The sequence below is a fragment of the Coregonus lavaretus genome (genome assembly GCF_964263955.1).
Source record: "Coregonus lavaretus genome assembly, chromosome: 10".
In the NCBI taxonomy this organism is placed as follows: Eukaryota; Metazoa; Chordata; class Actinopteri; order Salmoniformes; family Salmonidae; genus Coregonus; species Coregonus lavaretus.
The window spans coordinates 33068439-33082316 of NC_139997.1; the positions used below are offsets into that span (position 1 = coordinate 33068439).

General features: G+C 44.1%; 1 protein-coding gene across 1 annotated transcript in view; it reads left to right on the forward strand.

The window, feature by feature from the left end:
- Nucleotides 1-12122, forward strand: part of LOC311135612 (UV radiation resistance-associated gene protein-like) — a 152957-nt gene extending 140835 nt beyond the window's left edge. The window contains exon 15 of the mRNA XM_084169625.1: nucleotides 8080-12122. Coding sequence (XP_084025751.1) covers nucleotides 8080-8911 — 832 coding nt within the window. The 3' untranslated portion in view covers nucleotides 8912-12122. The remainder of the gene's footprint in view (nucleotides 1-8079) is intronic.
- Nucleotides 12123-13878: the final 1756 nt, after the last annotated feature.

Here is a 13878-nt window from a genome sequence, read left to right on the forward strand (position 1 = left end):
CTGAAGGGAGTTAACCGGTAGACTGTGAGAGGGAAAGGGGTTTGATATCTGTTCCCCTCCCCTCTCCTCTACTCCTATACAGGGGTGGTGGTGGGGCGAGGGCATGTCCAAGAGAACCATTTCCATCCATGAACTGTGTAGACGTTTCCGCCTCCATATAGAGCTTTCTGCATGCACAATAAGCTGACTAGAAGGGCTCTTCTCCTGCATGGGAACATGGGCTTTATCCAGGGGACCTCATTGGGAAGTACTGTACACTGAGTGCACAAAAAAATTAGGAACACCTGCTCTTTCCATGACATAGACTGACCAGGTAAATCCAGGTGAAAGCTATGATCCCTTATTGATTTATCTTGTTAAATCCACTTCAATCAATGTAGATAAATGGAGGAGGCAGGTTAAAGATGGATTTTTAAGCCTTGAGACAACTGAGACATGGATTGTGTATGTGTGTCATTCAGAGGGTGAATGGGCAAGACAAAAGATTTAAGTGCCTTTGAACGCGGTATGGTAGTAGGTGCCAGGAGCACCGGTTTGAGTGTGTCAAGAACTGCAACACTGCTGGGTTTTTCACGCTCAATAGTTTCCCGTGTGTATCAAGAATGGTCCACCAACCAAAGGACATCCAGCCAACCTGACACAACTGTGGGAAGCATTGGAATCAACATGGGCCAGCATCCCTGCGGAACGCTTTCGACACCTTGTAGAGTCCATCCCCTGACGAATTGAGGCTGTTCTGAGGGAAAATGTTTTGTACACTCAGTGTATATGATTGTTAAGGGTTTGTACTGTATAGAAAGAGACTGTGTTTTCTTTAATGTTCCTACACTGATCCCTTCCTACTAAAACAGTTGCAAACAGAGTAAAGACGTATGTACATCTCAGTGGCACAGTGGAAGGACTTGTAAACCTAGCCCCCGAACCATGCAAGTGGATAAGGCTTAGGGAGCCAGTTACTTTAGGGTGAATGCTAGACAAAAAAAAACATTAGACAAGGAGGAACTTACCAAAGGCAGTTCTTCTTGCTTTGTAAACGGAATAGCTTGCCGAGTTCAAAACAAACACGTTAAGCTCCTATTCGTGGTTCGACATCTGCAGAGGCCCTGGCAGAGGTTCACAGGTCCTAAGCCCGGTGCACCGAGTCTGGGGTGAGGGGGCTGGATGATTGAACACAGCCCCGGCCCCGGCTGCTCCCCCAGCCGCCCGGAGGTTCCGAAGATTCCCCCCAAAACCCCTGGTGAGAGAACAGCGATAACGGCATTAAATCTGAACCCCTCCCTGCTGCCTTCAAACACACACACAGTCCAAGAACACACAGGAGGAAATGTTTAGCCTGGCTCGTGTGTGTGTGTGTGTGTGTGTGTGTGCCTGCGTACTGTGTGTCTGTATCTTCACTTCCCCAAATTTCCACCTGTGACAACCAAGCAAGTTCAGCCTAAATGGCCAATAACACAGTCAGGAATACTGGTCCTGGTCTGAATCAGTAACTGAACATGCATTGCAGTAAAGCTGATGGCACACATCCAGCACAGTAGGTGTTTCATTATGTGGAGATGATTGTTCCAGTAAAGCCATAGGGATGGTAGTTGTTGAGATGGTAAGGGGAGATGCCTGATGTTGTGGGGGAACTCATACAGTATAATGAATCAAATAAAGCTAATTTGTTTGGATGAGTTCGAGCATTCCTACACAGACACACACACAAACACACACACACACACACACACACACACATACACACACGAGTGGCGCAGTGGTCTAAGGCACTGCATCGCAGTGCTAGCTGTGCCACTAGAGATCCTGGTTCGAATCCAGGCTCTGTCGTAGCCGGCCGCGACCGGGAGACCCATGGGGGGCGGCGCACAATTGGCCCAGCGTCGTCCAGGGTAGGGGAGGGAATGGCCGGCAGGGATGTAGCTCAGTTGGTAGAACATGGCGTTTGCAACGCCAGGGTTGTGGCTTCGATTCCCACGGGGGGCCAGTATGAAAAAATAAATAAATAATGTATGCACTCACTAACTGTAAGTCACTCTGGATAAGAGCGTCTGCTAAATGACTAAAATGTAAATGTAATGTGTGTGCCTGCGTTTGTCTGTATGTCTGTCTGTGTGTGTTAGCTGTACAGTGATCTCTATGGATGAGGGATGAGCTGACATCTGGAGGAACACTCCCTACCACCAGGTCTCTCTATGAGACAGCCCAGCACAGCCCAGCACACAGCAGACCTGCTCTCCTCTATGTGTCACTGAGACACAGAGTAGGGGACTAACAGGGCCAGCTGATCTAATTAGTAATTGCCATTCGTTGAGGTACTGCATTGATCCCCACAGTTATGTCATTCTAACACGACATGTCGCAAATGAACTGAATCTGTCTTACTGTGAGACAGTGTGGGGTACTGTAGTTCTCACCTATATTTGCAATGGGTTGGTATAGCTAGGCTATTTATCTGTGTGCCATACAAAACTGCTGAGAATCAAGTCAAATACAACAGTGTGCAGTCACAATTGGCAACAGTGTTAGTGTTCATACTATCGACTTGTTCAATATGTTTTACATGCTGTGCTGTGGTGATTTTCATACGATGGTTACATTCTCCATCTTCAAAAGGCCAGACTTGGACAGAGGAGACTTGCACTATTACAATATTTTCATTTAAACTCCCCTCCACCCCCCGTAGTGTGTATTACAATATTTCAGTTATAGCATTTGGTTTAGTAGTTCCTGTGGGATTTTCGGTTGCCATGACATCAAAGCCTGAATCTTATCTGTCATTGTGTGTTTTGGCCCTGATCACGGCTCCTTAGCAGGAATTGGATATGAAGAGAGCTATGCCTTGAACCTGAAACAAGGCCTGTCTGAGGATAAGACAGCGGAAAATATTTGGTTTAGTAAATTCCTGGCCTGCCTGGAATATCCAGGGCTGAGTCTGACACAGGCAGAGGAAGAGAGACTCCATTTAAAACAAACAAGTTGGGAGAAGAGGTGGGCCTATGCGCCGCTGGCCCTGCCCAGTCTGGGCCTAATGGTTTAGGCAGAGGGCTCAGGTAGCTTTTATGTGGTGAAATCATTGACAAGGAAGTCCGCCGGGCTTAGAGGACTAGTAAAACTTAATGATGAGTTAGAACGTCCAGAGTGAAGTACTGTGTCCCTTTGGCTGTAAATCACAGGTCGTCTAATGTCCACCCTGAAAGAGATGCCTACAGTACAGTATGCCTGGCTATACTACCCACACCAACACTGCAACCTACCATACTATACAACACTACTAGCCTGGATTGGTTGCCATTTATACTTGGTCCAAGTATATATCGTTTACAGGCACAATGGGCTATTGTGTGAAAACTAGACCATACATTGCTTCCCTCCAATGGAGAGTTCTTCTCTTGTAAGTCCGCCAATATTCCCTCCATCCCTCACCATCCTCCCGCTCTATGGGTTCCAGGTTTTTCAACAGTATTCAGGAAATGTACTACTGCTCTCCCTTCCTCTGAGCAGAGCAATAATTACTGTATGGGGAGTGGTGCAAGGAGGGGGACAGCCTAATTGGTCTGAATAAAAAGCAATGTGTCAAGAGTCATACTGAGAAAATGTGCTGCATGAAAAAATATTATGACAGCCCATTCAAGGAGATTTGTGGGGGCTAGCCTCCTCCCCCTCTCCTCCTGCCGCTTCTCCTCAGACTCTTTACTACACTCTTGATTAAGGGACTTAACTTGACAGCTGTTTAAAAGAACCAATTTGGAGGGGTGCTTAATGTAACAAATAAACGATCTCCAAACAAGAAATGCCTTATTATCCAGACCTTATTATTGTGACATCTAAACACTCCCAGAGAAGAAGAAGTGGTTATATGTTTTACACCGTCTGATTGTATATCATATCACTGTGTTTCTGGGCCAAAACACATGCAGGCGTCAATGTTGGCCAGCTCTCTCCTGAATCCTAACCTGGGTTCTCCTGAAGCTGAGATGGATTACTGTGTGGTAGGGGTACTGGGAGAGAGTCAGGGAGAAACTAGAAGGCTTGATATTAATTCAAATCAGAGATTGGATCAGTCTCCGAGCTCTTGCCACGAGGACGTCATTCAGCAAACAACAGACTGAAGGCAGTCATTAGCGTGTTATAAATGATGCATGGAATGTTTGAAACTCCTGCTTAACAAACAGTCAGCTCTGTTTTTTCCAACCTGTCCTCTGTTTGATAGGGGCCCAGCCTGGACCACGGTTTGGGTTTGCTCGCTGGAATGATAATTCTGTTCTCATGGAAGGTCTCTTTTTATTCCCGTCTTCCAAATCAGGTTTAGTTTTTTAGTTTTGGAGCGTGCTCAAAACACCATAATGATTTTGTTTAAGTTCACAGATACAAATCATTAATGGAAAACCATTAAACTTTTGGCTTTTTCGAGAAAACTGATCAACCGTTTTGAACAGCATGTTGTTTCTATTTATCCTTGGTTTATGGGATATACTGTATAGTCGCTAAGGGCCAATGTGAAGGCAATTGCGTTAGATGATGTTTTCAGATAGACACGCACTGTGAATAAGTGCAGCACAGTGTATCCCCAGTTATTGCTCAGAAAGAAGAGCACTCATGCCAGATTATCTCAACTCATTATCTTTATTTGCTTTACCTTGCATGAACGTTTGACCTCATCTTGTGTGTTCCTGTAAGCTTCTTATTAAATGTTTGCCGTGAGCTATAATTATGAACAGGTATGACATGGGCCATCCACTGTGTGTGGGTTTCCTCTATGGGTCCTCTTTTATAGGACAGGTTGACAGAGTTGGAAAAAGTACCCAATTGTCATACTTGAGTAAAAGTAAAGATACCTTAATAGAAAATGACTCAAGTGAAAGTCACCCAGTAAAATCCTACTTGAGTAAAAGTAAAAAAGTATTTGGTTTTAAATATACTTAAGTATCAAAAGTAAATGTAATTGCTAAAATATACTTAACTAGTAGAAGTAAAAGTATAAATAATTTCAAGTTCCTTATATTAAGCAAACCAGACGGCATGATTTTCTTGTTTTTTAAATTTATGGATAGCCAGGGCCACACTCCAATACTCAGACATAATTTACAAACAAAGCATTTGTGTTTAGTGAGTCCGCCAGATCAGATGCAGTAGGTATGACCAGGGATTTTTTCTTTAAGGGCGGGAATTAGACCAATTTCCTGTCCTGCTAAGCATTCAAATGTAACGAGTACTTTTGGGTGTCAGGGAAAATGTATGGAGTAGAAAGTACATCATTTTCTTTAGGAATTTTATTTTTTATTTTTTTATTTTACCTTTATTTAACTAGGCAAGTCAGTTAAGAACACATTCTTATTTACAATGACGGCCTACACCGGCCAAACCCGGACAACGCTGGGCCATTGTGCGCCGCCCTATGGGACTCCCAATCACGGCCGGTTGTGATACAGCCTGGAATCGAACCAGGTCTGTAGTGACGCCTCAAGCGCTGAGATGCAGTGCCTTAGACCACTGCGCCACTCGGGAGCCCTATGTAGTGGAGTAAAAGTAAAAGTACTTGTAAAAGTTGTCAAAAATATAAATTGTAAAGTACAGATACCCCAAAAAACTACTTAAGTAGTACTTTAAAGTATTTTTACTTAAGTACTTTACACCACTGCAGGTTGAGGACACTCTGCTGTCCTGTCTTGTCTGTGACTCACTCATCAGCAGTGAGCTGTGTGTTTGTGTGTGTCTGTGTGTGTGTGTGTGTGTGTGTGTGTGTGTGTGTGCATGCGCTAGTGCTGAGCAATTTACCAAAATGTGTTATTTTCTGTTTTTTAAACAACTATTTGACCGATGTTGGTTCAATTATTTGAATTCCATTTCGTTCAGTTTTTTTTTCCTGTGAGCTCAGTGCGCAGTTTTTCTAGAGATAAATCAGATCAAGCCTGAACATTGCGATGTAGTAGGGAGTTGTAGTTTCCAACAGGCCAATATTGTATATAGTTTAGCGCAGAAAACGTGGTAATTAACTACCATAATCCATTGCGCGTCTACTTGTCCGTTCTGTGTGGGGCAGACACTGAGCGGGAGAGAATAGACAGAAGAACGTGCGATCGAGAGGGATAGAGAGAAGTTGCTTCGTGAGGTATCTACCTGAAAATACATTATCTACAGTTGAAGTCGGAAGCACGTGGGTGGCAGCATCATGGTGCACTTCACAAAATCTAAAGACATCAGTCAGGAAGTTAAAGCTTGGTCGCAAATGGGTCTTCCAAATGGACAATGACCCCAAGCATACCTCCAAAGTTGTGGCAAAATGGCTTAAGGACAACAAAGTCAAGGCATTGGAGTGGCCATCCCAAAGCCCTGACCTCAATCCTATAGAATATGTGTGGGCAGAACTGAAAAAGCATGTGCGAGCAAGGAGGTCTACAAACCTGTCTCAGTTACACCAGCTCTGTCAGGAGGAATGGGCCAAAATTCACCCAACTTATTGTGGGAAGCTTGTGGAAGGCTACCCCTAACGTTTGACCCAAGTTAAACAATTTAAAGGCAATGCTACCAAATACTAATCGAGTGTATGTAAACTTCTGACCCACTGGGAATGTGATGAAATAAATAAAAGCTTAAATAAATCATTCTCTCTACTATTATTCTGACATTTCACATTCTTAAAATAATGTGGTGATCCTAACTGACCTAAGACAGGGAACTTTTACTAGGATTAAATGTCAGGAATTGTGAAAAACTGAGTTTAAATGTATTTGACTAAGGTGTATGTAAACTTCCGACTTCAACTGTAAGTGATTGATAGTTGGTATTCAGCATTCTTGAAAGTCTCCCTTTACTTTGAAGAACTACTAAAATAGGTATTTTGTCAGACAGCATAGGCAGCAGCTCTGTAGAGATGAGATGATTACCTGGAATGAAATAATAAAGTCATCAAATAAAACTGAAATATTTTATTAAAGTAAAGTAAGCAGTAATTAGTAATGGGCAGCCACTACCATCATGGGACTTGTATTAATAGTTGTATTCTGTGTTGTTACAGCATTCAACCCACATAATGCATAGTGCATTTAATGTTTTAAAAAATAATCAAAGCTGAAATCGGAAACCGTGATATATTTTTTTATCATCGAACTGAAACCGAACTGGCCTCAAAAAGCACTAATCGCTCAGCACTAGTATGCGCACACGTGTGTGTTTTTAAACCCTGTGTGTGAACTCTTATGTCAGTGCCCTGTGCTCTGCTGTCTCCACGGGGGGCAGGGGCCGCGGTCAGGACCCTCTTAACAAGCTACCATGTGTTGAGTCCTGAAGTACTCCCATCAAACAGTTAGGCAAAGACCAGTCAGTCGCTGTGTGTTTGAAACATCCCCTGGCATAGGCCTCTAGGTCCTCTCTGTGTGTGCGTCCTGCTGCCACACGCTAGACTAGACTATCTGGCGTCTGATACAGGGACATCACCACCCAGTGACCTCACCACCCCTTTAACCCATTTTAACTAGCCAGGATCACTTACCCAGGCTCCTCTGCTCTCTAACCAGCCACAGGTGGACCTCTGACAGCACAGGGGCTCAATTTCACCTTTGACCCCATGAGATATCCCTCCAATGTCTCCTCTCATACCTGAATGACCAGGTTAAGTATGGCTAAACAGCTATGGACCCCTTGTTTAAGTTAATTTACGGTTAGGATTTGCATGGGACAAATGAGGGTTGCTCTGTCCTGTCTGTTATCTGTTATTTCTGCAAAAATGTCTTGCATACTTTCTAGGAGGCATGCTGTGAGCTTCCACTCTGCATGGCCCTGTCGTTGCGTGAGCTGAGAAAATGTTTTTGAATGTAATAATGGGGAGTGATTTGCAGTGGGCCAGCTGTCTGGGATCTGGTTCAGGAGGGGGGAGAGATGAGATACAGAACCATGTTCGATCAGAGAGGCCTGGGGGCTGGGCAGGGGGGAGCCTTCCTCCCTCTATCCCTCCCTCTCTCCATAACCCTTGAACGTAAAAGACTTATGAGCATATCCATCATATCCTGTTTCATTCATTCTTTCTTTCTTTCTCTCCCTGCCTCCCTCTCTCTTGCTCTCTCTCTCTCTCCTTCTCTCCCACAGTGACCGGCATCATGTCTCCAGCTCCATCCCGGTCCCGACAGGAGCCAAGTCTCAGTTCAGAGTCTCGGCTGCGTCAGAGGTGGGATTCCCCACCGACACCAGCTCTCCAGACCGGGGCTCGCTGAGGAAGAGGGCCAGCTCCGAGGCCGACAAGCAGAAGTACAAAGCCTCTCTTCCTCCCAGCTACAACACGGCCATGGCCATAGACCAGCCCCAGGGGGGCCTGGCGCCGCCCTCCCCCTCCCACAAACACATGTCCTCCTCCCTGGACGCTAGCATCGACCTGGCCAAGACTCTGGAGGACCAGGCACAGCAGACACCAGCCCCAGGGGAGGGGGATGGAGACGGAGAGGTAGAATTGGTGGAGGAGGAGCAACTGCCTTCCACTACCACAGGAGGCTCAGATTGCCCCACTCCGGCTCAGGACACCACCGTTGAGGAAGTGGAGGAGGTGGCGCTCACCAGCCAGCAGCATGCAGACCATACCATGAATGGCTCAGTGGTGCCAGGCGATGGGCTGGCGGGGTCCGCAACAGGGCTAACAGTGACCATGGCATTGAACCCAGAGTTGTGCTGCTCGGTGGAGCAGGCAGAGGAGGTCATGGGGACTGAGGCCACATGCTTGGGACTGGGGATGGGACTGGGGGATGGGGCCAGGCTGGAGGACTACCCCTGCATCCCCGTGGAGCACGCCGTAGCTGTGGAGTGTGATGAGCAGGTGCTGGGCGAGCTGGACGCCGCCGGCTTCGAGGAGTTCTCCCGCCGCATCTATGCACTAAATGAGAACATGTCCAGCTTCCGCCGGCCACGCAAGAACTCCTCTGAGAAGTGAAAACAGGAGGACAGGACCTGAGGGGAGGGCTGGGGTGAGGGCGGGACTGGAGTCACGGGACACGTGAGTCAGAGTGGAGAGGAGGGGGGTCCTGTTTGTTTTGGTGTGTGTGTCCCTCTCCCTCTCTTCATGCGTCAATAGAAAACAAACATAGGAGCTATGGTATTTGGAATATGACCAATTTGCACTTCTTGAAAAACATTTATATCAGAGGAGGCTGGTGATGGGAGCTATAGGAGGACGGGTTCATTGTAATGGCTGGAATGGAATTAATGGAACAGAGTCAAAAACATCCAACATATGGAAACCACGTTTCAATCCGTTCCATTTGTACCATTCCAGTCATTACAATGAGCCCGTCCTCCTATAGCTCCTCTCACCAGCCTCCTCTGATTTATATAATCCTTTGAAATTAAATAAAGCGAATGTTTGTGGTTGAAACGCTTCCGCAGCTTTCTTCTTTCAGGATGCATGGCACTGCTGTGAGATGGAGGGAGAAAGAGGGTGTTTGTGTGGTAACCACCTTTACACACACAAATGTATCCTTCCTCCCTTCCTTGAAGTAACCAGTAATCAAACATAAATGGGTTGATGAAAGCTATAGAGTCTTCACTTGTACCTGTCCAGTCCTGGTACCTGTCAGTAATGACTTCAAGGGAAGGAGGAAGGAGAGATTAATTTGTACAGAGCTAGGGTCTTCAGCATGGCTGACAGAGGAAAGGAGGTACAGCGAAGACCTATCCCACCTATGACCTTTCACCTCTGTCATCTATTATTAGGAAACCGACCGGTCACTAGGCCAGGCTTGAGCACAAGGCAGGGATACAGTGCAATTTATCTGTCTTTCTTCTCCATACCCGCTTTTTCTTTTTTTACTATTTTAATAAGCCCCATTAATATAAGTATTAATATTAAGTCCAATAATTCAATAGACCAAAAACATTTATGATGTGTACTGTATGCTGTTGGAATGTCTCACTCAGGCCTTACATGTTAATGACACATATACTATCCACCTTTTAAATGTTAGTCCTCTTGTTTGTTTTTTTCCCCTTCTTCTTCTTACATTTCCCTGTTGAACTACTTTATTTTCTTGCACTGGTGTCCATTGGCAATGTGCGTTATTTATAATGTCTCACTGAGTCTGTGTGTTTATTTTGAAGGAAATCATGCTTTATTCTTTTCCCTCATAGGCAGTCAGTCAGTCATTTATAATATTGTTAAGTATTAGAACTGTCATCAGACCTGGGTTCAAATCTTTCAAATACTTACAGTTGAAGTCGGAAGTTTACATACACTTAGGTTGGAGTCATTAAAACTCGTTTTTCAACCACTCCACAAATTTCTTGTTAACAAACTATAGTTTTGGCAAGTCGGTTAGGACATCTACTTTGTGCATGACACAAGTAATTTTTCCAACAATTATTTACAGACAGATTATTTCACTTATAATTCACTGTATCACAATTCTAGTGGGTCAGAAGTGTACATACACTAAGTTGACTGTGCCTTTAAACAGCTTGGAAAATTCCAGAAAATGATGTCATGGCTTTAGAAGCTTCTGATAGGCTAATTGACATAATTTGAGTCAATTGGAGGTGTACCTATGGTTGTATTTCGAGGCCTACCTTCAAACTCAGTGCCTCTTTGCTTGACATCGTGGGAAAATCAAAAGAAATCAGCCAAGACCTAAAAAAAAAATGGTAGACCTCCACAAGTCTGGTTCATCCTTGGGAGCAATTTCCAAATGCCTGAAGGTACCACGTTCATCTGTACAAACAATAGTACACAAGTATAAACACCATGGGACCACGCAGCCGTCATACCGCTCAGGAAGGAGACGTGTTCTTTCTCCTAGAGATGAACGTACTTTGGTGCGAAAAGTGCAAATCAATCCCAGAACAAAAGCAAAGGACCTTGTTAAGATGCTGGAGGAAACAGGTACAAAAGTATCTATATCCACAGTATAACGAGTCCTATATCGACATAACCTGAAAGGCCGCTCAGCAAGGAAGAAGCCACTGCTCCAAAACCGCCATAAAAAAGCCAGACTACGGTTTACAACTGCACATAGGGACAAAGATCGTACTTTTTGGAGAAATGTCCTCGTACTTTTTGGAGAAATGTCCTCTGGTCTGATGAAACAAAAATAGAACTGTTTGGCCATAATGACCATCGTTATGTTTGGAGGAAAAAGGGGGTAGCTTGCAAGCCGAAGAACACAATCCCAACGTGAAGCACAGGGGTGGCAGCATCATGCTGTGGGGGTGCTTTGCTGCAGGAGGGACTGGTGCACTTCACAAAATTGATGGCATCATGAGGAAGGAAAATTATGTGAATGCAACATCTCAAGACATCAGTCAGGAAGTTAAAGCTTGGTCGCAAATGGGTCTTCCAAATGGACAATGACCCCAAGCATACTTCCAAAGTTGTGGCAAAATGGCTTAAGGACAACAAAGTCAAGGTATTGGAGTGGCCATCCCAAAGCCCTGACCTCAATCCTATAAAAAATGTGTGGGCAGAACTGAAAAAGCGTGTGCGAGCAAGGAGGCCTACAAACCTGACTCAGTTACACCAGCTCTGTCAGGAGGAATGGGCCAAAATTCACCCAACTTATTGTGGGAAGCTTGTGGAAGGCTACCCGAAATGTTTGACCCAAGTTATACCATTTTAAGGCAATGCTACCAAATACTAATTGAGTGTATGTAAACTTCTGACCCACTGGGAATGTGATGAAAGAAATAAAAGCTTAAATAAATCATTCTCTCTACTATTATTCTGACATTTAACATTCTTAAAATAAAGTGGTGATCCTAACTGACCTAAAACAGGGGATTTTTACTAGGATTAAATGTCAGGAATTGTGAAAAACTGAGTTTAAATGTATTTGGCTAAGGTGTATGTAAACTTTCGACTTCAACTCTACATACAATTTGGGTCTAACTGTGTCCCCTGTATATTGCTCTGGGAAAGGACCACAGAGTTCCCTGAAGACAGAAGCTGATATGGTCAACAGATTTTGGTATTATGATCAAGTACTGTGGTGGATGACTGTTGAAATGTATTGTATTTATGATGAGATTGAGCCATAGTAGATCATTTCCATAATATGGTATACGGTATGTGACCTTGTACATATACTTTTGTATGGAGAGTGCTTTATTATTAAAGACTTACAGTCCAATAGCAAGGATGTATGTAGCCCCCTGTACACTGTGGTCTACCTGTGTTTGTTTCGGAAGTGTGAATGGGCGTGTGTGTATGCCTTTTATTTAAACTGTATTTATCCAGGTTAAAGCCTAGTACCAGACCTGTTTGGCATGACAAGTAGTGGCATGGAGTGGGATGATGGCACAAACTGATCTCAGACCATGCTATCCAGGTAAGTCTCTCTGAGATTTTTAAAATTGATTTAACCTTTATTTTTATCAGGGAGTCATACTGAGCTCAAGGTCTCTTTTACAAATGAGCCTTGAATTACAGAAAATACACATATCAATATAAATACAAAATGCAAGCAGAAAGAAAGAAAGAAAAGCACGGTCATAAAAACAAACACATTCATCAGTAATAAGGTCCTCAATCAGCTTTCTGAATTGACCTAGAGGCACCAAAACATCACCAGATTGTTCCACAAATAAGGTGCAAGAAAACTAAAAGCTGATTTACTTAACTCAGTAGAGACCAAAGGAATATCCAGAGTTAGCCATCTCTGAGACCAGCTGTGGTCAAATCTCTTTTGCACGAAAGACCAATGGGTCTGTTTCCACATATTGTTGTGTGGGTGTGTGCATTATGTAAATAGCCATATTGAGTCAGGGATGGTGTGTTTGGGAGTGTATGTTTGAGTGTAAATGAATATGAGTCCGGTGTAGTTCTGTCAGCAGGCTAATGCTGCAGTCAGGCCAGGCGGTCTCGTCCAGCCCCTGTCCTCTGGCTCCCCTTCAGACCCCACTTCTGGATGACTCACACATACCTCATTAGCTAGAATTCAAGCTGCAAACACTAATTATAAACGAAAGACTACTCAATCTTCTTCATAGATTACATTTTTCTTAATTTCAGTTTATTTTATTTAATCGCCAGATGTCCAAACCTCTTCACCTTTTGCTTTAACTGAAATGGAGAACACGCTTTATTAACTTTGTGTTTCAATGGCCAGGTGTCTTCAGAATGGTCTATAAAGAAGTCAATGAAGCTGCATTGTGTAAAGCTTGTAAGCCATGTAGATCAGTGGAGGCTGCTGAGGGGAGGACAGCTTATAGTAATTGCTTGAATGGAGTCAATGGAATGGTATCAACCACATGGGAACCACATGTTTGATACCATTCCATTGACTCCATTTCAGCCATATCTATGAGCCGTCATCCCCTCAGCAGCCTCCATCGATGTAGATTAGATTTGTCTTTATTAGGTAACGGTATCATCATAGCTACCAGATAGCAGTTGATTGGTTGCAGCTGTGAGGTGAAGAGACGACCAGTGAGCACCTTCATTTCCAACCATTCTAGCCATCCTCACCATGGCATAAAGGACATGTGTTTGTCTTCTCCATAGCTGACATACCTTCATAATGGTGCCATAAAAGTATTTTTAAGAAGGAACGGAAAACAAATGAAAGGACTGTAGTCACTAAATTGACATTCCTTCAGCCTATTGGATGGTTGCAGTGTGGAGGGTGGGGCTTCCAGGTCCTGCCTGCTTGTCCTTAGAAAGCCTTTCATCTCTAATTGAGTTAAATGACCAGAGAAGAAGAGTAGAGGGCTTGTTCTACAGACATGGCACTGTGGAGGTGCATTAAGACATCAGGCAGTTTTACATTCCCCTCCCATCTATCTCCTATATCTCTATGATTTTGTTAACATTTCGAGACCTGACTTCATACTGAAACAGTATACCTCTACCCCCCTTCCTTCTCTTTATTCTATATTTAGCGTTTAGGGCATTACGGAACTAGACGACAATGA